The sequence below is a fragment of the Triticum dicoccoides genome, chromosome 5B (assembly GCF_002162155.2).
Source record: "Triticum dicoccoides isolate Atlit2015 ecotype Zavitan chromosome 5B, WEW_v2.0, whole genome shotgun sequence".
NCBI lineage: Eukaryota > Viridiplantae > Streptophyta > Magnoliopsida > Poales > Poaceae > Triticum > Triticum dicoccoides.
In genome coordinates, this window is record NC_041389.1 from 719,628,750 (window position 1) to 719,656,680 (window position 27,931).

General features: G+C 43.6%; 1 protein-coding gene and 1 pseudogene across 2 annotated transcripts; one reads left to right on the plus strand and one right to left on the minus strand.

The window, feature by feature from the left end:
- Positions 1–721: 721 nt before the first annotated feature.
- Positions 722–4,870, plus strand: LOC119312969 (probable WRKY transcription factor 14). 2 transcript variants are annotated; one of them, XM_037588768.1, is made up of 3 exons: positions 722–1,313; positions 1,819–2,004; positions 4,228–4,870. In XM_037588768.1, exons 1-3 carry the CDS (start codon positions 865–867, stop codon positions 4,706–4,708), a joined length of 1,116 nt encoding a protein of 371 aa, XP_037444665.1. In that variant the 5' UTR covers positions 722–864; the 3' UTR covers positions 4,709–4,870. The 2 variants fall into 2 exon arrangements, with proteins under 2 accessions (XP_037444665.1, XP_037444666.1); XM_037588769.1 differs by having other exon boundaries at positions 1,858–2,004.
- Positions 4,871–14,851: 9,981 nt separating this feature from the next.
- Positions 14,852–16,113, minus strand: LOC119306854 (annotated as a pseudogene).
- Positions 16,114–27,931: the final 11,818 nt, after the last annotated feature.

Genomic DNA, 27,931 nt, shown 5'->3' on the forward strand with positions numbered 1-27,931 from the left:
TGACCAACACCTTGATAAGGCTAGGTGTCCAGCCAAGCCATCTAGGTCGCGGCGAGGGGGCGTAATTCCTCCTCCCGATTCTTCTTCCTCTCTTTTACGGCAACACGCGACCAGATTGGGAGCGCGGAATGTGCTCTCCCTAAGGCTGAAGAGTGAACGTTCATTCACTAGGTTCTCCCCAAAAAACTTGAGGTGTGGTGAAAAGAAGCTGGTGAGGGGGAAAGGACCAGCTTGCCAAGCCCTACTCCTCTCTCTCTCTCTCTCTCTCTCTCTCTCTCTCTCTCTCTCTCATAAGTGCCACCATGTCCCTGTCCCGTTGTCGTTTTCCTCTCTCTAAATAAGGGGGGCAAAGGCAGTAGTCCTTGCAGAGAGACGGATGGAGGGAGTGCCGTAATGTCCTGACCTCTGTTCTGTGGTGCAATAAGCTGCTCACAGTTGGCGCCAACAGTGTCCTGAGCTCAAAATAAATGCAGGTCGCTTATTTCGTCCTACACATCCGACCGGTCCGCCTCACGCTCACCATACGTAGACTAGACTCATAGCCAGCCATCAGATCGCGTATCTCCTCATGTGGTTAGTCCATGAAAAGACACACGCGCACTTATCCGCTTGCACCACAGCCCTGCCAAATTGTGCTCCATTGTCACCTAGCTACCTAGATATAGCTCATGAATCAGAGATAGAGAGAGAGTTTTAGAGAGAGGAGGACAGTGTGAGTGTGTGTGTGTGTGTGTGTGTGTGTGTGTGTGTGTACAGCTCCTGCAAGCTGGCTGCGTGTGTGTGTGTGGCTAAGCTAGGAGTAGCAAAGACTAGGCTGGTAATAGTATAAACAAGAAAAGATACAGCAGAGAGCACAAGACCACTATGGATATGGAGGAGCAGGCCAACGCCGCCGCCACTGCAGCGCGGGAAGGCGACCTCGCCGATGTCGTGGCCCGTGCCAACTCAATGCCCTACTCCGCCGGAGCCCGTCGCCAAGCACCACCACCACCTCCCCCTTCTGCGGCAGCTCGCGTCATGATCCCCTACGAGGAGGAGAGACAACGGCGGCCTGCGAACGTCGCCTGCGGCGGCGGCGGCGGCCAGGTTACCTTTGAGGCCCCGCCGTCAACCGTTGTGGTCGACCCGTACCTTCTGGCGGCGGCTGGTGGATATGGGCTGCCGCAGCAGCAGCAGCACCAGCACCAGCAACTGCTGGCTTTCCAGATCTCTGAGCATGCGTGCTGCGCCGCCGCCGACAGCGACGACCCCATGAGGATCTCGCCACCACCACCACCACCACCACCGGCTCCTCATCATCAGATGATCACCAGGTTATTAACTCCTAATTAATTCCCCTTCCATCCATCCTAATTTCTTTCCTAGCGGAGAGACTTGATCTGTCCTATTCTTTGTTGCTTCAGTATTTTATTTGTCATTTGCTCCTTTTTTAATACATTTCCCCCCTTCCCTTACAATTGCATTAGTTCATGCATGTACCTATGTAATTTTCTGTGGTTCTATTCTATCTAATCTTTAGTTCTTTCTATGCATTTCCATTGGTTCATTTCAGCATCATTTTTCAGTAGATTGAAAGAACAATTAAATACTTCACATCTGTGAAATTGTCATTCTGTTTCTGCTACCATGAGTTAACTCAACAGTTCATAGTTTTGAATTCCTGATATTTGATGCATGGATAGCTGCATGTTTCTCCCCTTTCAAATTAAATTAGGCTTCTTTATTCCTTTCATGATGTTTATTGGAAGATGTTTTTTGTGGGGACATGTTTAATTGTTCTTCAAAAGCTCTAACTGCTCTGCCATTCACCACATTAAGTTATTGCGGCATGGCTTGCACGCATATACCATACTGCAGAAAGAACGATGTGAGGAAGGTGGTGTGCATCCCGGCGCCGCCGGTGATGAGCAACCGGGCAGGAGGGGGAGGGGAGGTGATTCCATCTGATCTATGGGCATGGAGGAAGTATGGCCAGAAACCCATCAAGGGCTCTCCTTATCCAAGGTACTATTGTTTTCATGATCCAGTTGAAGTTTATAATTAACATCTGATGTCTTAGTTTGGTACTGTATGCGAATAAGTACATGCCTCACATTAGTTATTCTCGTTTAGTTTTTTCAGTAGGTTGTTCCAATTAGGTCGACTGGTCTGGTCATATAAATTTGAACGAGCTTACTGTTTTGCTGTCAACTCAAATTTCTCCAACTTTTCCACATTTGATCGACATGGAAATCTATGATTTGACCAAAGGAAAAACAGCGACATCTCAGCATCTTCCTTGTGGATTTGGACGGAAAACACACTATTAAACTGGTGTTTGTTGCGTTTACTCATCGTTAGTGTTTCTTGCAGTGTTTCAATGTTAGGAAAGGGATGTTAAGGAACATGAGGATGATTTGGGCCGGTGGGATACATGGATCGATCGACTATGATATGGTGAACAAGGTGAAAGCTGCGGCGGAGAGAAGCACGCAATGCTACACCCTCTTGGCACCTTGTCAGTTTCTTCACTAAGGCGAGGGTGGAACTGCAAGTTTAGAGCGGGGCGGGGAGGGGGGGGGGTTATGTAGTGGGTAGGGTTGGGGTTACTCTTAAGATGGGTTGGGGTTACAACAAGAGTGTGAGGGAAAGTTCAAAATGGTGTAACATGTTGGACACTACTTCCTAGCCGTCCGGTTAGAGAGCCAACGAGACGGAGCAATAGAGTGTGCGGAAGTGTGACATAGGGCGTGAGTATAATTTTGACTTTTGTGGGAGGTGGGTCTTGTCGCAGATTTAAATGCAAAACATATCAACCAGGGAAATCATTTATCAATAATATAAGTTGTTATGTTGTGATTCAAATTCAAGTATAAAAAGAAAGGCTAACTTCTGACGAGCGAGCGGAGCGCGGCCTGTCAATGGTAGGCTTGGGCTGAAGCGGTACAGATCAATTTTGACTGAGGTCACATGGGTTATATATATCCTTTGTAAGCCGCCGCATGGGATAAGTTGATTAGTTGTAATCCCCGGCATTCGTAACCTCCCCCGATATGGCGCCCGTGGTTTTTTTCCCTTCGTGTTGGAGGGGTTTTCCACGTAAAATCTCGTGTCCCCTGATTGCTTCTCGTTCTTCGCTGTGTTGATTTTCCTGCCGTATCTCTAAAATAAGTTCTAGAATATAAATGGAAAATTGAGATTGGTGCTATTTAGCTGGAACACACAGGTTTGGCTCTTTGTCCAAACCCAACAAGTATGTACAAAGAAAATAAGGTTACCTCCAGGCTAAATATTTATTTTGTCAATTAGATTCAATCTTATAACACCCCCCCTCCCCCCCCCCCTCCCCGTGTCCCAAATAGTTGATTTATAAATTCTATCAAAAATTCAACTATTCCTAAGTTTGATCAAATATATGGAAAAAACTATTAACAACTATAATATTGAATAAGTACATTAGGAAAATATATCTAAGGGTGGATATAATGATATTGATTTGGTATTGTTTATCTTCATATTTTTGTATATCTGCTTGGTCAAACTTAGAAATCATTGACTTTTTTAGTCAGTTTATACGCCATCATTGACATTCTGTTCTCAAAATCAATAATTTGTTTCATATAATTCAACAAGAGGCATCTTTTGTATTCAAATATTGGTCAGTTCATGAGTTGTTTCATTATGCAATTGGCTCTAAGCACAGGATGATAACATTCTAAAATAGTTCTTGCATCATTTTATAAAAACAATTACCCAAATATTTAAAACAATATTTTTGATTAACATTTCAATGTTTGAACTAAGACATGTCCAAAACGTCTAAACTGCAGGGGTAATTAACTAAATAACCGAAACACAATCATTCTAGACTCACACAGACAATTAACTATATTTGTATGTATTCATGTCTCCCTTTTGGCTGGTGAATTACTCAATTGTGTGGCTATGTATTTCTAGCTGTTGATTTCTTTATCTGGGTAGTTGCACATTTTTGCCTTAGCTAATAGCTGTGAAATTGTGCATCTGTCACCTGCACGCGATCGACCACACCAAATTAAATTTAAACAAAAAACTTGTCTTTTTTTGTCGGTAACACACACAAAAAGGACAGTTTGCACCTGAAGGATTATGCTGTGTAATTAACTTGAGCCACTTAGAAATAACAATTCTTAAGTAAAGGAAAAAAATAACGAATACGTGTTAATAAATATACAATGACGATGGGATATTTTTGGTGCCTGCATGCAGGGGTTACTACAGATGCAGCAGCTCCAAGGGGTGCCTAGCCCGGAAGCAGGTGGAGCGCAGCCGCAGCGACCCCAACATGCTGGTTATCACCTACACGGCGGAGCACAACCACCCATGGCCTATGCAGCGCAACGTCCTTGCTGGATACGCTCGTGCTCACACGCACGCCGCTGCCAAGAAGCAGCAGAAGATCAGCAGCAGTAGCTCCGCTGATAATGCCGCGAGCTCGTCCTCCAGCAACAGTTTCCACGTCGAGCAGATCAATCCGATCTGCGGCGACCAGCTGCCCGTCAGTTGCAAGATGCCGGATAGCACGGCCACCGCCGGAGATGGTGGTGGCCTGTTGTTTGAAGGCATCCAGCCTGACGAGGTCTTTGCAGAGCTGGAGGAATTGGAGACTGATAATAATCCGATGATGACAAGTGCAAACGTCTACGGATCCAGGGGGGTAAGTAGTAACTACGAGTGGCACAAATTCTAATCACGATGCTTCTAGCTAATCAATCGATCAGGGCGGCTGTGATACATATATGCATGCTCGACTAAGAAGATCATACATATCTTAAAATGCACGGGTTTTTTTCCTTTATTTGTACAACAGGATAACTAATATATTTGTTTCCGCCAATATATGATGATAAAACTAAGAGTGTACATATACGTATATTTTATGAGGTAATTAATCATGAGAAATATCTACATGTGTCATGCCTACTCCTATCGCTAACAAAGTTTCCATATTATTAATCAATAGTATTACAAATGTATAGCAACCACTTCCTCCGTTCCTAAATATATATTCTTTAGAGATTTCAATATAGATTACATACGGAGCAAAATGGGTGAATCTACACACTAAAATGTGTTTGTATACATCTGTATGTAATCTGTATCGAATTCTCTAAAATGTCTAACATTTAGAAACGGAATGAGTACTATTTAAGTAGATCTAGTAATACACATTTGATGTTGTGGATGCTACTCCCTCTGTCCCAACTAACACCAAGTCAGTTATTTTGGGACCTAGGGAGTAGTAATTATTTCTTCATGGCGGATCTAGCTTACAACAAGATGAAAAAAGGCTTAGGTTCTAGAACTGTGTGCATATATTCATGATCCGAAGTGAAATGGTTGAGTGGCCTAAATTTTGGGAGGATGTATGTTGGCCTGACTGCCCTTTTAATTCCATTCAGTTCTTCTAGTTATTTTACTCTAATAATATATTCTATCTTATCATATTATTTTAAATCAGTAGAAAATACTGATATTCAAATTTTTCAAGTTTTACTGAATGCATAAAATTGTTCATGTAGTTAAAATCCTTGTACCATTATGTATGGTTTGATTTCTATAATTGTAAAGTGTGCATGTATTTTAATAATAATAATAATAACACTCAACTTTAGAGTGTGCACTAATATGGTCATAATCTCATTTTCCTATTTGTACATCTTAGCACGGTGTTGTAAAAAAATTCCTTAGGAATATAATTAATTAATTAACTCTATCAAGTGATGATCTCACTTATTATATGCATGTATGAGTCAAATAGTGTCTTATTCCTTCGAAAACATCATATGGTGAAGTATGTAAGCTAGCCACCATTGGAGCAAGATGCCGTCGTTGCTAGCAAAATATAATTTTGCACTCAAACGAAACTAAAAGAAGGTAAACGACATTGGTTAACCACTTAAACTCAGTCTAGTATCAAATGCTGGCAAATTTACCTATATTATTATTAAATATAATTTCCTTGTATATTTATTGGTCAACTATTAAACCGCAATGATACTTGTCGAGCTTCATGTACAAAATCTCACTCATAAATTAATAATCTAAGGGTCAGTTTTGAAGAGAGAAATAGTAATGACATCATTGTCTCGAGTGTCAGTGGGGGCATATAGGGTGCACTAGCACCTCAAGGCGTGCCATTGTACTAAGCCTTTTGTTTCAAATTTACTATGGATTGAAAATTTTCAAGGAAATACAAACACACACACATACATTATGTATACTAGAGAAGATACACGTGCGTTGCAGCAGCAATTGGATGCAGTAATTTCTATGAGATTTGGTGGTATGAAACTTTAGTATTCTTATTACAATATGAGAATTAAAACTCAAGCACATGTAGTTTAATATATTTGATTACCGTATAGTTGTAGAAAATTTATTTATTATAAGTAACATGCATGATGCATGCTAAGTCACATGCATAGTGGCGTAGTGAGTTTGCATAGTTGCATGTTCAGAGAATTAAATTTAGTGGGGCATGCATGATGGCATGATGATTTTGCATAGTTGCATGTCAAGATAATTGAGTTAGTAGGGATTGACTATTTAGGTATATATATATATGATACCATGCTAGAAAAAAATGCAAATTCAATTCGTAATTAAGAACTACAAAAATAATTTTTTATGTGAATAGTACCATTAGATACTATTCAGCTCAGTTTTAAATATGATACTATACACTGCATGTCTTGTCTGGTTGTGTATGAATTTGTGAATCGAAATAAGACTTGGAATCTTGTAGGATGGTACATGTACATATGCATCATTTATATGTTCCGATTTATTTAAATCAGAAGTTTTACATATGAATCTTAACCTAGTGAACCGCCAATACATCTCAAATGTTCTGGTGCTCGGAGTGTTGGCCAACTTTCAAGATGCATGATATGTGCTTTGATTTCTCAAGCATTTTGTAGAGGCAATGAAAAGTTGGAGATAAATAATCCTTGAGCTGAAAACTGGTCTTGCATTATTCCGCGATCTCGATGGAGCCATTCCTTGTTTTATTTATTTATTTTGGGTCTATGCATGGAAATTCAACAACACCCATACACTATGTATGTAATATGTTGCCAATACATAACTCGAGAAACAAAGAAAACAAAATTCTGTTTTGAATAGTATCATTATGAAAATATTCAATACAGTTTTGAATGTGATACTGTTTATGGTCTGTTTTGTCTTGTTGTGTATCAATTCCTGAATCTAATTAGGACTCGGGATCTTGTAGGATGATACATATGCATCATTTAATTATATATCCCAATTTTAAAATTCAGAACTTCTAGATATTGATTTTTACCTAGTGAACCGCGAGTACATCTCAAATGGTTTAGTGCGCTGAGTGTAGACCGGCTTTAGAGATGCATTTTCCATGCTTTGAATTCCTATGCATTTTCGCGACAATAAAAAATTAGGGATGAATAATCCTTAAGCTACAAACTTGGCTTGTAGTGTACAACAATTTAGGGAGCCATTGCTTGCTCTTTTCTTTTTGGGGTTGTTGCGTGCAAATGCATCCTGCATGAGAAGACGACAGAGTCGAATCCATCATAGATATGTGTACAGTTATCAAATGCTGACATTTCTGAGCAAGCATCTCACGAAACAATGACATTTTTGAGCAATTACAACTTTTAATGGCAAAACTGAGTAGTGGGACACAACTAGTGGCATAAATGATAAAAATCCTATTATTAAATATCATGTGCCTTGTATATTTATTTTCAACTGTTTAAACATAATGATATTTGTTGTCCTTCTCGCTCAAAATCTCATCCATAAATTAATAGTATATATAAGCTTTTCAGTTCTCAAGAGAGAAATAGCAATGACATCTTTTTGTCGAGGGTCGGCGAGGACATATAGCACCTCGAGGTGTACTAGTGTACTAAGCCCTATGTTTCAAATTTGATATGGATTGCAAAATCTCAAGAAAATTCGACAACACTCATACAATATGTACATACCACGTTACAAAATTTAAGGTCCAAATTCAATTACATAACTCAAGAAGCAAAAGACAAATCTGATGTGGATAGTACCATTATGATACTATTCAATTCAGTTTTGAGTTACTGTTCAGTTTAATATTGAATGTGGCACTATTCACGATCTGGTTTGTCTTGCTGCCTATCAATTTGTGAATCTAATTAAGACTGGGAATTTTGTAGGATGGTACATATGCGCATCATCTATATGTCCCATTTAAAATCAGAACTTACTGGGAATCTTGTAGGATGGTTCATATCATCTATATGTCCCACTTAAAAAAAGAACTTCTAAATCCTGTTTTCTTTTACCTAGTGAACCCCAGTACATCTCAAATAGTCTAGTGCGCCGAGTGTCGGCTATGCTCGGCTTTCTAGATGCATGTTATGTGCTTTGAGTTCAAAAAAAATTAGAGATTTAAATATATATTTTTACCTAGTGAACCGCCCATACATCTCAAATGCTTTTGAGTGTCGGCCGGCTTTTGAGATGTGCTTTGACTTCCTATGCACCCTTTAGAGCCAATGAAAAGTTAAGACATAAATAACCCGTGAGTTGAAAACTTGGCTTGTAACTACCCAGCTATGTCGAGGAGCCAGTCTTGCTCTTTTCTTTTGGGTTGCTGCGTGCGAATGCATCCCGCATGATGAGGATTGAGGAGACGACAGAGACAATCCTCATAGACATATGTACATGCATGTACAGTGACGCTGTTGTGCCTAGCGGCCGGCATGCAGATCTGTGGTAGACCCCAGGTTGCAAGATCTATCTAAAGTGGACAGAAACGAGTAAAGTGCGCGTCAACGGTTGGCGATGTGACAATACAAGTCCTTTTTTACAGTTTACATTGTTCATTTTCCTAGCGTGCGCTCTAACTTTAACTCCCTCTTTGATTCAATTTGAAATAAATTTTGTAGCTAGTTTTCATTATATACGAAATTTTGCTACAGAGGTGCTGTTTGATGAACCATATGATAAGATACATGAACATGGTGAAGATCATATCTATAAATTACAAAAAAATTATGGAAAAAAAAACCAAGCGTGTACAATATATACACACATAGTAAAGCAAATGCCAAAAATGATTTGCGTGTTCTACCAAAGCTGTCATGCAGGTGTACTCTACATGCATGGATTCTTTGAACATTTTTTTCAAAACTAAAAATATGTTTTTCTAAGTTACTAATATTATGATTATATGTACTAGTACTCCCTCTGTCCCCGTGAAAACACTCTTATATTATGGGACGGAGGGAGTACATGATAGTATGAATTATTCATTATTCTGTGATGTTTCATGTTTGATTGCATGATAATAACCCTTTGCACTCAACTCCAAAGTAGTATTGGCATGAGTCTAATCTGCATTTAACTACAACATTGCACGTAATGAACTCTAAGGGCATCTCCAGCCGCGTCCCCAGCAGGCCCCCCCAGGCCACTTTTTCGGCGCCGGCGCCGAAAAAACGGCCCAGTCGCGCCCCCAGGACGCCGAAAATCGCCGGTTCGGACATTTTTTCCGCCCGGCGGTCACAGGCCGAACCCGGCGCACTGGGGAGCCGTTGGGGGCTCCGGCGCTAGGGAAAAGCACGCCTGGCCCACACCGACAGGGGAAAAGTCAAGGTTTTCTTCCCCCGACTCGCCTCGCACCCCCGCGCCCTCGGCCACCACTAGCTATATCCCGGCGACGGCCGCCGGCCTACTCCACTAGATAGCCATTCCCCGCCGGAAAATAGCAGCGCTTCGCCGCGGCAGCCCCTCCCGCAGCAGCTGGGCGTTTCCGGCCGCCGTTTCCGGGCGCGGAGGCGCGGTTTAACGGCGGGTACACGCCCATTCTAGCATTAACGGCGGGTACTATCTAGCTGACGGCATCTATCCGAGATGGTCGACATTTGTGAAGACGATCTCAAACCCTGTGGCAGGAGGCAAGAACACCTGGTTTGCGAAGGTTCAGGAGGCTTGCAGGAAGGATGTCGAGCGGGCATTTGGTGTGCTCCAATCTCGATTCGCTGTTATTCGGTACCCCGCTCAGACCTGGTCGAAAGATCAAATGTGGGAGATCATGATTTGCTGTGTCATCTTGCACAACATGATCATCGAGAGCGAGCAAGAAGACCCAGTGTTTGACACTGAACCATACTACAGGCAGGGTCCTCTAGCCGAAGTTGATCACCAGCTACCGGCAACTTGGACTGCCTATCTCAGTATGCGTCAGGAGATCCGAGACCCACAGGTGCATCATCAACTGCAGAAAGATCTGATTGAGCACCTATGGAGGCACAAGGGGGACGCCGCGTGATGAAATACGAGTTTTTATTTGTTGAACTATATAATTTGTATTGAACTATTTGTTGTTGTAGTATTTTGTTGAAGTATTTGATTTTTCTGTGATGAAATATGTGTGTGTTGATAATTGAACGCCGAAACCACGCTGAATATGGGCCTATTCTCGCCCATATGAGCCGTTTATTCGCCGAAATTGGGCTGCAAAGTGGGCCAATTTCGGCGCCTGGGGGCGGGCTGGGGGCGACGACTGGACGCAAAACCGCCACCAGCGTCGACTGTGTCGCCGGCTCGCCCCCAAGCGGCGCTTTTAGACGCCCCTTGGGGGGCCAACGGCTGGAGATGCCGTAATGATAACTCAAGCACTTTCCTGGTGCAACTAACCATTTTCTACATGTATTCACATCTCTTTCTCTATTCCTTTCTCTCTCACTCTGCCTCTTGCTCTTCCTCTCTCTCTCACTCTCACTCTCCCTCTCCCTCTCTCTCTCTCTTCCTTTCTCTCTCACCTCCCCCCTCTCTCTCCTGCCGTCTCTGAATCAGATCGGTACTGTGTACACACATGTGTTGCTTTGCTTTTGGCATGCATGCAACCATGTCTTTTGGTCAGAGGAAGTGGCAGTGAACTGACAAGGCCATGCATGTGGGGAAGAACTGCACTGTGTAGCGGCCATGCATGCACACGTACGATATGCTGGTACAGGTGCAGGAATCGCGCATGCATGTAATTGACCAAACAAGACAAACCTGTAGAGCAGCCATGCCTTACTTGGCTTACCTATGCCACGCCTGGCCTCTGTAATTCGTGTCGCCTGTGCTCATTTGAGCATCGTTTCAGTTTCACGCGTTGTCACGATTGACCTCGACCCCACGAGAGAGCCAACTCGATTCGCTGTCAGGAAAACGAAAAAAAAGAGCTGTAACACGATGATCACCTGAATTCGACGGGCTAGGTTAATTAATTTAGTATATACCAAAGATAAAGTTTTCACTTTTTGCAAACGCTTTCGAAGCCATAGAAAATTCCTACAAAATGTATTCTGATGAGTAGAAAACTTTTAACGCAATTTAATCCTACAAATTAAACAACTCCTATCTAAAACATCCTAAATGTCCTAATCCTCCAAATTTCTATAACAATCTTTAGGACCAAAGAGGTTTGTAAATCACTCATACGTGAACTTTTGCCCTAGCTTTAAACCCACCTTAAATTAGTTTATCTTCCTCTTGTTTACCTATGACATATTGTATTTGAGGACACTGCCGGCATTTTTGATTCGGGGAATTCTAAGAACACGGGAATAGGATATATTTTTTAGGACTGCAATGTCATTTCATTGGAATTTTAACGGATTTAGTTTGTTTGATTGGATGACCGGAATACAAAAGGAATTTTTCCAAGAGATTAATTTGTGTGGATGCTAAATTTCACATGATATGTAGTAGTACAAATTAATTTAGGGGGAAAAGTAATATATGTTTTAATCCTGCAAATCAAAGAGGCTCTGGACAGTATGGATTATGAGATCAATACTTCATTTCCACCTTTTATGCAAATTGAGCGTCCTATCATCGTGTGGTTGCAAGAGAAATTACATGCCATGTGCGAGTCCACACAATACTATTGGAGGCACTTCAAAGTTTGAGCAATGTCATTGCAAAAAGAAAAAAAAAAGTTTGCTGCTAACATTTATGTCGTGTCACTGGTTGCTCACAGGTTTGGGGTCTCCATGGGTGCCCGTAACCTAACAGGATGGATGTCATGTCGTACCCATGGTCGGGTTTGGGTATTGGGCATGGGTAGAATTTGGAGTGATGGGCACGTGTTTAGGTAAGTTATCCACTATCCGCTCGGTAGTGTGCATGTGGATAAAAATTCTATACGACTGGGTCGTACTGACCCAAGCTGGAGACCCTCTTCTTCACGTGACACTTGGCAAACCGAAATTATTATTATAGTAGAAAAATAAATGTCATTCTTCAGATTCACAAGGAAACCTACCGTCGTCCAGTGCAGGCAAGCCGAGAAGCAAAAGAATCACACAACGGCGGCGAGAAGCTTGGCCACAACCGACGGGTGCTTGCAGTCTGAGCAATGCGTCAATGGTGCCGATGAGGAGCATGACCGTGGCCGGCGGGGACAAGCAATTGGGCTTGTTCCGCGAGCTTTATCGCTGACAAACCCGACAGACATGGAGCGCCACGAGCTAGGGAGTTAGGTCCGACAGCGGCGAGCATGCGCACGACCATATGTGGTGGGCATCGAGTGGCCGGGCCGCGGGTAGGGCGCCAACGATCAGGTTTGCCAGGTGTCACTTAGGGAAGAGGGTCTCCAGTTTAGATCCATGCGACCCAGTTGTATAGGATTTTTTTTCCTGTGCATGTTGTCATCTTGAGCGTGACCCTCTAAATTTTCGTTCAACAATATATATTACCAGTTGCGTCATATATATATATATATATATATATATATATATATATATATATATATATATATATATATATAGACACACACACACACAAATAAATGTCTCAGCTTTAGTACAAAGTTGAGACACTTATTTTGGAAGGAGGAAGTAGAAAAGAATAAAATGTAGTCCTAGAGCAACTCTAGCAGACCCCGTGAAAATTCGACCCGCAAAACGCGTTTGCGGTTTCACGAAGATCGCGTTTGCGGATGGAAAACATGCACGACCGGTCAGATACCGTATCTAAACCTGCATAATTTAGAAAAAAAAACACTTTCACAGAAGAAATTGCACAAACATAGTTCATCACATCACATATTACAGAGTTCATACATACTACATGATCAACAAATTAAGCATAGATCATACTACATGCTACGTTAACTAGTAGTAGAGGGGGTCGGATCTGACGACGGTGAGGTCGCGTCAAAATGGACGACACCGTGGAGGCCGAGCGATGCTCAATCCTCCTCGCCGGAGCTGCACAGGTCGATGTACTTCGCCGCCCGCTCCGCGCGGATGCGGCGCCACTCCTCAGCATTCTCTTTGGTGGCGACGTTGTCGGCAACTGCCTGCCGCCACTCGAGGGCTTCGAGCTCCTCGGCGTGGTGCCGGCGCTCCGCCGCCTCGCGCACGCTCTGTTCTGACTGAAAAATTAGACCGAACCCGCATACTCGCCAGAATTTTTACGGATCGGACGTTTTGCAGGATCTGCTAGAGTTGCTCTAACAATAACTAACAAATGAAGGCTGGCTAGATTTATAGAGCAGCAGGCCTTCCACCACATGCAATTGGCAGGCCACACATGTGCTTGCGACACGACGATGCATGTTGACGTGGGTCGCACCGAGCTTTGACTGCGCCGTAGTGGAGTCCTTATATAAAACGGATAATATCATCGCCTAAAATCTTCGGAAATGTTAACGTTCACAAGTGTGGGCACATCCACACGCGTGGATCCGCGTCGGTTCGTGAGCGCATGAATCTTGGCATGTTTTTAGTGTCACGTAGGACTGACCTGGTGTGTGAGCGTTTACCCGGTCGTCCACACAACCGTTTCACCACACGGGAGGGGCTAGTGTGTGGGCGTTCAACAGTTCGCCCACACGCCACTTTCCACGCACGCATAAGGGCTAGTGTGTGGCATTTGTCATCTCGCCCACACGCCCGTCTCCTTCCCACACCCAAGCTGCTAGTTGCCATATGTTTTGCAGCACACATGGCAACTGCCCTAGTGTGCTTTATAAGCAGGTGGCAACTCTCCTTTTACCCGAGTTGCCATGTGTTTTGCACGGTACACAACAACTGCCTAGTGTGCACGTAAGCAGATGGCAACTCTCTCTTCACCGAGTTGTCATGGGTTTTTGCATGGTACATGGCAACTGCCCTAACGTGCACGTAAGCAGATGACAACTCTTCCTTTTTACATGGCAACTGCCCTAGCATGCTTGTGAGCACATGGCAACTCTCTCAACTGCCTAGTGTTAGTATGTGGCAACTCCTAAAGTTTTGAAACCATGGCAACTACAGTAGGTCAGACCATACATGGCAACTGCAGTTGAGCAACCATGGCAACTGCAGTTGTCCGACATGGCAACGGTAGTTCAGTGACATGGCAACTGCAGTTGAACGAACATGGACGAGGGTCTGGACCATGACAACTGCGGGCGTGCGGTGACTGTCATGCGTGGCGTGCGGCTCCACGAGGTACGAGGCCTGACATACGGGGCGTGTGGGCGTTATCTACTTCGCCCACACGCACGTGTGTGAGAGGGACCGTGAGGGAAAAAAAGAGGTGTGTGGGCATTAGTTGTTTTGCCCACACGTAGGTGTGTGGGTTGTTCCTCTTATATATCACACAAAATGTGTGGGCAGCATTCCTAACGCCCACACGTGTGGCACTAAACTTCTGAATTTCCTATTTTTAGGATGTGATTAGTGATTTATCTACACCATATATGTTCATGCTTTTAGTTGAAATTTCTCAATTATTTTTCTTAATTGCTCGAGGTACCTATAATTATTGTTTAATAAACATATCACTCTTTTTTAAGAAACACTTTTTTTGAGGGGGAGTAAGAAACATTTTTAGATACATCAACTAGCACTCTTTTTTGAATGACAATGCAGGAAAGAGATCACACGCATGAATAAAGCTTATTCACACAGACATGCCGTGGCACGCAGGCGGGGGTTCAGATCAGGCGACCGACGGGGAAATCCAGACGGGCTCGATGTCGACGAAGTGCCCGCCGGCGATGCCTAGCACCGTCGTCTCCCGGTCGCCAAGCGAGTACACGCCGATGGCATGCCGCGCCGTTGTCCCCTCGTCCCCCTGCGCGAAGTACACGCAGTTCTTCCGGATCCCCGGCGATGCCGACGACGACACCGCCACCGAGGCAGCCGTCCCCACAAACAGCGCCTTCCCGCCGGGAAGCTCCGTCGCCGCCTCCCACTCACGCCGCGCCGGCAGGAACCGCCGCACCTCCACCCCAACCGAATACCTCGGCCAGCATGAACACCGCCTTATGCCCTGCACTACTTTCCTCGCCACCAGGAGGAGCTCCCCATCCGACTCCACCAGGTACACGCGCCGCCGCTCCCAGTTGTACAGCTGGTGCCCGACCTCCTCCCCGCGCAGCTCGCACACCGCCGCCAGGCGCGCGCACAGGTTGACGCGGTAGGCGAGCACCGCACCGTCGTCGGCCAGAGCGCACAGCCGGCCGCGCCAGAACGCCACGTCCTGGAAACCTCCGTGCCCCGAGCCGGCGGCGTCGATCGTGGTCCTGACATAGACGGACATGACGCTGTCCGGCCGAACGAGCTCGACCGTGCGGCCCGAGCAGCTGAGCTGGGCGGCCACCCAGCCGGGGGAGGTGGGCGGTGCTGAGAGCACGACGTTGGCGACCGGGAACGCGAGGGCCCGGGCCAGGAGACGGACTCGCCGGAGAAGACGTTGCAGAGCGCGACGGCGCGGTCCCCGCCGAGGCCATCGCGAGCCAGCCGCCGATCTGCCCGCAGCACCGGCCGGCCGGGAGGGCGAAGGGAAGGATCTCGCGGCGCCTGAGGCTGAAGATGGCAAGTTCGCCGCCGGATCCTGGGCGGCGGAGGAGGAGAAGTGGGGCCTCGAAGGGCGCCGGGAATGGGGCCGGAGCGGCTCGCGCGCAGGAGCGCCACGAGGTACAGACGAGCCGGACGGCAACGCGGCCGAGCGGGTCGAGCGAGCGGAAGACCTTCTCCAGGAGCTCCGGTGGGAGGTCGGGCCAGGCGGAGGACTCCGTCTGCCGACGGCGAGGATTGTACGGGATGGAAGCCATCACACCAACCACTGAGCTTGGCTTTGGCCACTCTCCTCTGCCTGTATTTGCTTTCTTGCTACAGCATACAGGGAGTAACGAACAGTGGGGTCCGCCCAAACAGCAAGACCAATACTAAGTACCTCTTTGACCGGAAATACTTGTCGCATAAATGAATGAAAATTGATATATCTAAAATTAAAATATATCTAAATACATTCATTTTAATGACAAGTATTTTCGGACGGAGGGAGTAACTGACTGCGCTTTACTGGTTTTCAATTTCGATTTCAGAAATATTTCAGCCGTAACCGAAATCGCTGAATTCCACTTAACTACATAGATTTCGGTTTTCATTTTGGCCAAAAGATAGAATTTTTGCACTTGTATTTGTTGCATAATTGGATTGCGATGTGTCCACACTGTATCTATCTACATGCCTGAAATTCTGATGAAAGTGAATTTGCTACCGGATAAATTTTACGCAATAGGAGAAAGTAGCCCAAGTCATTGCCATGTATCTACGTTAATTTAAGTCAGCTTATAACCACGTACGTAAGTTGAGTGACATTCTGAGTACCCGTGAAACGACACTCAGCTTACACGGCATAAACCAGTCCAAATGAAGCTGACAGCGGTAACCCGAGTTTATTTGAGGCTTCGCCGACTATATTTCATACTCGGCTTTATTTATTTTCCTGTATTGTATCATCTGGTTAAAAAAAATAGTGATACATCATGGAGACGGAGTTCAGCCGTAGCATCTCGGAACACTCATTCCACCATGATCCATTTATCGCGCACCCTTGCCTTGTATGTCTTTTAACTTCAGTTCTTTGTGCGGCGAGGACTTCTCCTCATGTCATGCCTTCAAATTTATGTAACACCATACTCACGGAAGGATGTTTTTGTGTTCCCTGATGATAGTCCAGTCATGCCATGGTGTTTTGGTTTAAAATAGATCGTCCCAAGCATTGAGACATAAGGATAGCATATTCTTGTGTTTCCTTAGATATTTTATAACTCCGTTCATATATCTAGGCCTATGGATCATTGTTCAACCGTTTTCTTCCTCGCCATCGTCCATAAATAAACACAACAACATTTTGCAGCAAATTTGCAATCATAATTAAGTTCATTAAGTGTTGTGTGGGTGCACCGGAGCTAAGGTACTATGCTTACTTGAAAACATACCTAATTATGATTATATCCTCCATGTAAGCATCCACAAATACAAGAGAAGCAATTAAGATAAATCTAACCATAGTATTAAACCATAGGATCCAAAACATCCCCTTACGGAGCAATTCATAAACTGGGGATTGGGTTTCTATCGCTCCCGCAACCAATCATCTACAAACTAATTCCACAATCTATTCCCCTAGGTACAAAGATGGTGAAGTGCCATGTAGTCAAAATTCACATAACACCACTAGAGGAAGGACAACACAACATATCATCAAAACATTAAACGGTAATCAACTCACATGATTACTAGAAACAAGACTTCTCCCATATCCACAAGAACTAATAGATCTACTCACAAGACATCATATGAATCATGATCAGTGGGTATAAATATATGATAAACAATCCGAACATTACAATCTTTCACCAATAAATCTCAGGTGCATCAACTATAAGATGTAATCAACACATAAAAGTACTCCCATCAATCAATCTGAGGTTTGATACAAAGATTAAACAAAGATATGAAATAGGGATTGGAGATGAGATAGTGTTGGTGAAGATGTTGATGAATATGATGATCTGAATGATGTGTTGCTGATGACGATGGCTTTGATTTCCCCTCCTAGAGGCAAGTTTCGTCATGAGAATCGCTCTGCCAGAGCGAAAAGTGCTCCACCTCAGTTCCGCATCGCAGATGGCGGCGGAAAGGCTCAGGTACTTTCTATGATTTTTTTAGGTTAATTGTGAATTTATGGGAAAAGGGCATCTAGAGAGGACCCGTGAGGGCCCACACGGCCAGGTGGCACGCCTTAGGACCCAACCACATGGGGTGGCCGCGTGGAGCCCTGGTGGGTCCCCTCTCGCCCATCTTCGGTTCCAAATCTTCATATTTTCTCGAAATAATTCTGAAAGCACAGGTTTACTCCTAGAGGTGGGGTGAATGGGAGATCTTTAGAAATTTGTCAAACTCTGATGAATTTGACGAAGATCGGAGTGGAGAAACAGAAATGCAATGGAACTATGTCATCACAGAAATGAAAAGCATGCATACAAGATACATACAAGTGAAGAACATGCAATCATATAGTCATACAAGCATGAGGAAGATGAACTGAAGAAATAAAATACAACAGGATGAAATTCTTCAGTTCAAGTTCTTCAGAAAGTAGATCAGAAATTCTCCAGCAGCGGAATAACTTAAGGGAAGTGTGAGGAATTTGAAACCAGGTTGGCTCGGTAAGACATACGATTTGGTAGACCAATTTCAGTTGTTGTATCAATTGTACATCTAGTTGAGGCGGCTGAGATGAACCTAGAGGACACATAGTCCTCACTGTATTCCTCTTGAGCTAAGGTCACTTAGATCTCGGCCAATAACTCGTGGTAAGTCTTCAAGGTAGACTTCCAAAACCTTCATAGAATTGTTCACCGGCACACCACAATGATTCTTGGGTGCTTAGAACATGACGCCTAACCGTCTGGAAGAATGACAGTGTTCGAAGGTAAAAGGCATCGGATCACACAGATCAATCTCTTTAGTGATGCTCAATCACTTTGGCTCTGGGTTTTTCCTCACTTAGGATTCTCTCAAAGTCGTTAGAGGATGAGTTGCTCTCAAATGACAAGTGTCATGTTCTCTCTGAGTAGAAACCAACAAGTGGTTGTGGGGGCAGCTATTTATAGCCAGGGCAACCCGACATGAATTGTCATAAATGCCTTCTTCTATATGACTGTTGTCAGGATAAGGATCCACTTGACAGCTGGCCCATGATGCAGCAATGGTTGGAATTTGAACTCTCAAATTCGCCGAGGAACTCAATTTCCTCAATTTTAGCAGATCGTACTGGCGAACTCCTAACTCCTCAACCTGATCAAATTCGTTAGTGGCCAGATGAACATCGTCACTGTCGCTAGCAAATGCGTCAGCTGTTCCGGAGATTTCCAAAGACTTCAAACGAAGCGGCTTGTGTGTGTATAGGTTTGAGCATCACTTTCGAAATATGAACTATGATTCACCTAGACCCCCTTTAACAATACTGTTTTTCCTATGACTCAAAATAAGAAGAGAGAAACTACGAAAACAAAGGTCTTCAAGCTTGTCTTCACATCAATTACTTCAAAGGCCGTACCAATTTCATCACCAAATTCTTCATTTGAATACATCCATTTTTAAGTGTCGTCTTCCATGTGTTAAACCAAATCTTTAGGGACTATATCTCTTGTATACACTCACAAACACACTAGTCCCTCAACCTATTTGTCTTCAATACTCCGAAACAACTAAGGGGCACTTGATGCACTTACAACATTTTGGTGATTGATGACAAATTGGTTAGGTTTTCAACGGGAGTAAATAATTTAAGTGTAAATACTGAGTATGAAGAAATTGGTTACAAGATATTGAGGAACTCCCCCTAAAGATGTGCATATGAAGAATTTGTTTTGGATTGCAAATGCACATGGCAGGTTGAAATTGTAGAGATCTCCCCCTATATCTTGGAATCCAATCATGCATGATCATTAAGATACTTGAAGAATTTGGATGCATGATGAAAACTGGTGTCTAACAAAATTGTGCATGTATGAGCAGATATATTTAAGGGTCAGAGCATGCATATAAAATGTAGCAAAAGAGTCTGAGCACCAATAGTTATTAAGTTACAACGTATCAAAGAATGAATCAAATGAAGTTCAAGAGTTGTAACTCAGGAAAAACATCCCATATAATGACCCGCTTGAATACTAACTCAGACTTCTCCCCCTTTGTCATCAAATGACCAAAAGGAGACGAAACTGAGAACTAACGCCCTTGAAGAATGTCATCATGACAAACTCGAAGGAGCGTCAGCGTTATTGAGGTCGTGTGAAGCAGAGGGGCCACCAACAATGTCTTCAATAACTTCATTTTCATCAGTAGTGCATAATGAAGACTCTGAGCTCGGGATGAGAGGAAGAACTTGAGTTTTCTTGAACTTCTTCCTGGGTGGATCGGCCCAATCAAAGTTCATCTAGAAATCCATTGCAACAATTTATTCATCTGTCTTGAGATGTGAGAGTATGGCCCATGTTCTGCCAAAGATCTCGTGGGCATAGTAATGGTTCTTGCACACAGAGTTATGCGCCAACATGTTGGCTTGAATTGCAGGAAACTGGCGCTTAACCCATCTGTGATTCTTGTTAACTTTTTGGTGCAGATTATGAGGAGTTCACGGTCAGTCGTGACTCGTGGTGCTTCTGGTGAAGGAGATGGTCTTAAAGCTTTTGCAGTTGTGTCCTAGCTGGTTGCTTCATCACACATGGAATTAGAGACAGGCTGACGAAATTGTCCATCAAGGGGACAAAATCCTTCATCAATTATAGCCTTGCCCTTGCCAGGAACTGAAGAGATCACTACTAGAAAAACGGCTATACTTAATATGAACATTAATGGCGCACCACATATGTGGTGCGCCACTGCTATATAGCAGTGGCGCACCATATATAGGTACACCATTAAACTCTAAATACTAATGGCGCACCACATCCACGTTGCGCCACTACTAACAATATTTTTTTCAAAACTAGTAATGGCGCACCAGGGGATAGTGCACCATCACTAGTTTTAACTAGTAATGGCGCACCACACCCTCGGTGCGCCACTACTAACATTTTTTTTCAAAACTAGTAATGGCGCACCTGGGGATTGTGCGCCATTACTAGTTTTAACTAGTAATGGCGTACCACACCCACGGTGCGCCATTACTAACTTTGACCAAAAATTGCACCAAATGCACCCCCCGGTTGGACCGCCTTTTCAGTTTTTAAAAAAATAAAAGAAAATGATGGAAATGTCAAAAAAAAGAAAATAAGTTTCCCATGTGATATGTGGTCTAGTTGTTGGGAAAATTTACAAATATGAATTTCGAATTTATTTGCAAAATCTCTCTGAAATTTAGTAAAATGGGCATAACTTTTGCATACGAACTCAGATCAAAAGGTTTTTTATATGAAAAATCATCTACTTGAAAAGTTACATCCGAATTCAACCGAGGAAACCACCGTTGAAGATTTCTAGAATCCCAAAAACCTAACAGAAAAAAAATTACAATGCTTTTAAGATCCGGAGGCAAAAAAACAAAAGAAATAAAAATAATAAAAATAGCAATGGCGCACCAGTTAATAGTGCGCCACTACTATTTTCCCGCCTTCAGAATTCAAAAAGATAGCAATGGCACACCAGTGCACAGTGCGCCACTGCTAAGTTGGCCAGAAGTAGAAAAGGGCCGGCCAGCCTCCTCTCCTCCACTCCATCTCCTCCTCTCCTCCTCTCCTCCACTCCATCTCCTCCTCCTCTCCTACTTTCCCCCACTCCATCTCCTCCTCCTCTCCTCCACTCCATCTCCTCCTCCTCTCCGGCGACCTCCTCCTCCTCACGGTGCTCCTCCTGCGGTGACCTCCTCCTCCCTCCTCTCCTCCTCACGGCGCTCCTACTCTGGTGACCTCCTCCTCCCTCCTCTCCTTCTCACGGTGCTCCTCCATCCTCTCCTCCTCACGGTGCTCCTCCTTCCTCTCCTGCTCACGGTCCTCCTCCTCCTCTCCGGCGACCTCCTCCTCCTCTCCGGCAACCTTCCTCTCCTCCTCACAGTCTCTCCTCCCTCCTCTCCTCCTCACGGTCTCTCCTCCCTCCTCCTCTACTTCCGGACACATGTGGAGCTCCCCCGACACAAAGAACGTACCAGATCCAGGTCGAGAACGAAATTAGAAAAAAAAATCAAGCAAAAAAACGAGCAAAAAAACAAGCCAAAAATGAGCCAGATCTAGATCCAGATCCAAATTCAAAATTCAAAAATAGCAATGGCGCACGGTGGGGGTTAGACGGTGCGCCACTACTATTTTCCCGCCTTCAAAATAAAAAAATAAAAAAAATCAAAAAAACTTTTTACCAGTGGCGCACCTGTAGCAATAGTAATGGCGCACTAGAAGGTGTGCCACTGTTACCTGAAATACTAATGGCGCACCAGAGGTGCACCATTAGTATTTGTTATTAGTGGCGTGGTAATAGTGGTGCACCTATAGTGTGCCATTAATAGCAAAAATAGGTGCGCCACTAACAACCTTTTTTCTAGTAATGGATGGTGCTTTGAAGAACTTCAACTTGTGGCAGATAGTTGAGATGATTCCAACAATCAACCTTGTAATGAATCGAAGACCGGGATCTGATGAATATCATGATCCATGGAGCATACGACTTCAGATCAAAAGGTGACTGGGCCACTATGACCAATGTCCTCATGAAGAAATCATGGATTTTGATTGGAGTACCATGTATGATGTGAAAGAACAGATTATTCATGACTTCAACAACTTCTCCAGTGTTGGAGTTGTGACCTTTGATAGGGATGATGGTCTTGGCTAGAATGTGATATACTGTTCTTGGCACATATAGCAAATCCTTCACTAGGAAGGTTGTCCTTGGAGCTTTTCCTTCAGTCAATGGCTTCATAAGAACTTGCATCAGATGATGTGGCTGCCCAGGTTCTTCATAGATCTTCTTGGCTTATTCATGGGGTGGATTAACTGGTAGAGCACGAAGAAGTTCATCAACAAGTGCATTATAATGAGTGTCTTCACTCATCCAGTCCAGAGCCCATGTTGCAGTGTCATCAGCGTTTCCAGAGAAATGCATGGTGGTGTAGACGAAAAGAATTAGCTCTTCATTCTAGTCATAGACATCAAATCAGAAGCTAAGTAACCCAGCATCATGTAGTACATCCAATATAGGCCTGAAGCAGGGAGTGGACTCCATATCCACATGAGGAATATAGAGATGCGGGAAGATCTTGTTCTTGTCAAAAAATAGTGAAGCATAATAGTCATATGTGCTTTTGTACAGAAGCACATCCGCCTTATCTTGGCTGGGTCATTGATAACCCGCAAGTATGGGGGATCGCAACAGTTTTCGAGGGTAGAGTATTCAACCCAAATTTATTGATTCGACACAAGGGGAGCCAAAGAATATTCTCAAGTATTAGCAGTTGCGTTGTCAATTCAACCACACCTGGATAACTTAGTATCTGCAACAAAGTATTTAGTAGCAAACTAGTATGAAAGTAACGGTAACAGTAGCAAAAGTAACAGTAGCAGTTTTGTAGTAATTGTAACAGTGGCAACGACAAAGTAACTAAGCAAAGCACAATATGTGAAAAGCTCGTAGGCATTGGATCAGTGATGGATAACTATGTCGGATGTGATTCCTCATGTAATAGTTATAACATAGGGTGACACAGAACTAGTTCCAGTTCATCAATGTAATGTAGGCATGTATTCAGAATATAGTCATACATGCTTATTGAAAAGAACTTGCATGACATCTTTTGTCCTACCCTCCCATGGCAGCGGGGTCCTAATGGAAACTAAGGGATATTATGGCCTCCTTTTAATAGAGTACCAGACGAAAGCATTAACACTTAGTGAATACATGAACTCCTCAAACTACGGTCATCACCGGTAAGTATCCTGATTATTGTCACTTCGGGGTTAACGGATCATAACACATAATACACTAGTAGAAAAAGGGCCGTTTGTCCCGGTTCCTAAGGGCCTTCTATCCCGGTTTAGGAATCGAGACTAAAAGGTCGTTACTAATGCCCTTGGCCTTTAGTCCCGGTTCTTACAAGAACCGGGACAAATGGGCCTCCACGTGGCCGCTCCGGCTAGCCCAGGCAGGGGGGCCTTTGGTCCCGATTGGTGACTGACACGTCTCCAATGTATCTATAATTTATGAAGTATTCGTGCTATTATATTATCCTTCTATGATGATTTATATGCATTTATATGTCATTTTATGTGATTTTTGGGACTGACCTATTAACCTAGAGCCCAGTGCCAGTTTCTGTTTTCTCCTTATTTTTGTGTTTTACAGAAAAGGGATACTAAATGGAGTCCAAATGACGTGCCAATTTTTGAGGATTTTTTATGGACCAAAAAAGACCACGGAGCATCGGAGTTGGGCTAGAAGAGTCCCGAGCTGCCCACGAGAGTGGGGGGCGCACCCCCCTATCTTGTGGACAGCTCGGAGACCCCCCTGACGTGAAACCAATGCCAAATATTCCTATAAATACAGAAACCTTTGGGAATTAACCTAGATCGGATGTTCCGCCGCCGCAAGCCTCTGTAGCCACGAGAAATCAATCTAGGCCCTCTCCGGCACCCTGCCGGAGGGGGCCATCATCACCGGAGGCCATGGAGGAGGATCTCGGAGGGGCCATCATCACCATGAAGGCCAAGGACCAGAGGGGGAAAGCCATGAAGGAGGAAGCACAAGGGGGAGAACCTCTCCTCCTCTCTCTTGGTGGCACCGGAGTGCTATCGGGTGGGGAATCATCGCCGCGGTGATCGTCTTCATCAATGTCACCATCATCATCACCATCCTCATCTCTTTTACGCGGTCCACTCTCCCACACCCCGCTGTAATCCCTACTTGAACATGGTGCTTTATGCTACATATTATGATCCAATGATGTGTTGCCATCCTATGATGTTTTGAGTAGATATCTTTTGTCCTTGAGTTGATTGATGATCTAGATTGGTACGAGTTGTATGTTTTATTATTGGTGCTATCCTACGGTGCCCTCCGTGTCGCGCAAGCGTGAGGGATTCCTGCTGTAGGGTGTTGCAATACGTGCATGATTCACTTATAGTGGGTTGCTTGAGTGACGGAAACATAAACCCGAGTAAGGGGGTTGTCGCGTATGGGATAAAAGAGGACTTGATGCTTTAATGCTATGGTTGGGTTTTACCTTAATGAATCTTTAGTATTTGCGGATGCTTGCTAGAGTTACAATCATAAGAGAATATGATCCAAGTAGGAAAAGTATGTTAGTTTATGCCTCTCCCTCATATGAAATTGCAATGACGACTATCGATCTTGTTAACAATTGCTTAGGACATTTCCGCACACCGATCCACCATTATTCCACACTCGCTATCTATATTATTTAGTAATATATTCTAACTTTATGATAACAGCACCTACTTTTATATTTTATCTCTCCGATATCATACAAAGTTATCCTCTTTATACCCGCAACACAACTTTATTTCTTGTTTCTAGTTGGAAGCAAACGTTCGGTGCACGTAGAGTCGTATCAGTGGCATATAGGGCTTGAGAGAATATTGATCATACCTTTAGCTCTTTGTTGGTTCGACACTCCGTACTTATCACTTCCACCTTTGGGAGTTGCTACGATGATTCGCTGCACTTGGGGATTATCATGCTCTTTTCTGGCGCCGTTGCTGGGGAGCAATAGCGTGGGGTTGATATTTTTGTGTGTGCTTGTTTGCTTTCTTCACTTAGTAGATTTTGTTTTTACTTTTTTGTTTCTGTTTTGTTGTGGGTGAAACATACAATTTTTTTAAGAAGAATGAAAACACCAAAAAGAATTACTTGCCTCTCATGCCTAAAAAGGTTTTTTCAAAAGGAGAAGTGATTGGAAAGTTATGCATTGAAAGTGAGGGTCGAACTTGAGCACTTGTGTTCATGCTCACGGAAACAATGTAGAATTTTTCATGGAAGTTTCTCTGTAAATAATTATCCCCTTGTATATATCCTTTGTATTATAAAATTATTGTGCCAAGCTTTGGTTTTAGGATGATAAGATTGCTTGCTTACTACGTGCAGAACAAAAACAGAAACTTTGGCTGTAGTGCTTGAATTTACATTTTTTACTGGAAAGTCAAATGGGTCTGAAACTTTTTGCGCATTACTTCTGTACAAATTGTTCAAATTTTCAAATTTATTTCATAATTGTTTGAGTTACATAAGTTTACTAAACTTCCATATTACTACAGACTGTCCTGTTCTTGACAGATTCTGTTTTTCGTGTATTGTTTGCTTATTTTGATGCATCTATGGCTAGTATGTAGGGTATGAACCATAGAGAAGTTGCAATACAGTAGGTTTAACACCAATATAAACAAAGAATGAGTTAATTACAGTACCTTAAAGTGGTAGTTTGCTTTATTACACTAACGGATCTCACAAGTTTTTGTTCAAGTTTTTGTGAATGAAGTGTTTGAAGAACGAGGAGTTACCAATGTGAGAAGAATAAAGAGAGACAAGAGTTCAAGCTTGGGGATGCCCAAGGCACCCCAAGTAAATATTTCAAAGGATACTCAAGCATCTAAGCTTGGGGATGCCCCGGTTGGCATCCCATCTTTCTTCTTCAACAAATATCGGTATACCTCGGTTTTTGTTTTGTTCACATGATTTGTGTCCTTTGTGTTTGTATTTTTCTTTAAGAATCATGCTAGTATGAGCTAGCTCTTCATTGATTTATAGAATTCTTCATGTGCTTCACTTATATCTTTTAAGTATGATCTTATAAAATTGCTCCTTGTGCTTCACTTAAATCGTTTGAGTATGGTTTTGTAGAATGCTTCGTGCTCTTCACTTATATATTTTGAGCTTGGATATTGGCTAGTTTATATTAATCGTAAAATGCTCCAGGAACTTCACTTGTATCTTTTGGAGTATGAATAATACTATAATTTAAAGTGGGTTTGGAAGATGCTTAGAGTTTCCTCCTTTATGATCATTATACGATCAGAATACGTGCTTCGTGTAATAAAAAAATATACTTAGAGTTTTGAAAATGCATGTTCGCCGCTCGGGTGTGTATCTCTACAGGGTGCCCACGGTGGGCCGGCCCACCCTGGGATTTTGGGTCGTCCCAGGCCCCGATTCCCCTCTGTTCTGCTGCACGCTTCCGATATCTACTCGCCCCCAGCCGCTGCCTCGCCGGCGACTTGCCGTCCCCGGAAGGCATGACTCTAGGAGGAGACGCCAGACTAACAGGAGGCCAGGAGCCGCTCGCCCAATAGCGTCACCGCTGCCCGGGCACGCCGCCGTGCCTACCTTCCCAGTCCGTTCAGGGCTCAGGCGTGCAGCACCCACCAAGCCAACCCGATTTATCCTGAGATATGTCCTCAACACTCAGCAGCCACTCCTCATCACCAATTTTCTAATTGATTCATTACTCATTAGGCAGGACTGTCATTAGGATTCGTTACTCAAAATTCCGGCCCTCGGAACAGAAACTAGTCATTTTGGATTGTTTTGTAGTGACATTGACCCAGATTACTACTGCAAGCCAGGTTTGTTGACAATTTTACTTGTCTTTCTTACTCATTCGATATAATATCCAATTATTCACGTCGATTAGTTGCAAACAATAAGTGCTAGACAAACTTCTTCATTCCGATTTTGGACGGTCTCTTACTGCAGTTACAATTCTGCATACTTGTCCTAATAAGCTCACAAGTAAATGATTGATTCACTACATCTATGCTTGCCTTGTCATATTTGTTGTCAATATTCTTTTAGGGTGGACCACCCTGTTTCTAAATACTGGAACCGTAGACATGAGTGAATAGTATTTCTCTATGTGATCTCTTCCATCATGTGTGGGTAACGAACACTGCGTTGTATAGAAAGAAAGTGTCATTTCCAGCTTTTACATAGGTTTCGATCTTTGACATGGAATACAATCTGCCTACTTGCTTTGTGTCGCACTACCAACACTCCACCTTTGAAGCTAAACATTACGCCACTCATAATTGCTTAGTTTATTTGTTCAAATACGAATTTCATATGATTCTAATGTTCCTACTTTAGTTTTGAAATGTGTGCCTGCC

Excerpts from the sequence above, each read along its gene's own strand:
- LOC119312969 (XM_037588768.1), top strand. The coding sequence starts at position 865 with ATGGATATGGAGGAGCAGGCCAACGCCGCCGCCACTGCAGCGCGGGAA. Across the intron at positions 1,314-1,818 it reads CATCATCAGATGATCACCAG|TTATTGCGGCATGGCTTGCA; the intron begins GTTATTAACTCC and ends CACCACATTAAG. Across the intron at positions 2,005-4,227 it reads AAGGGCTCTCCTTATCCAAG|GGGTTACTACAGATGCAGCA; the intron begins GTACTATTGTTT and ends GCCTGCATGCAG.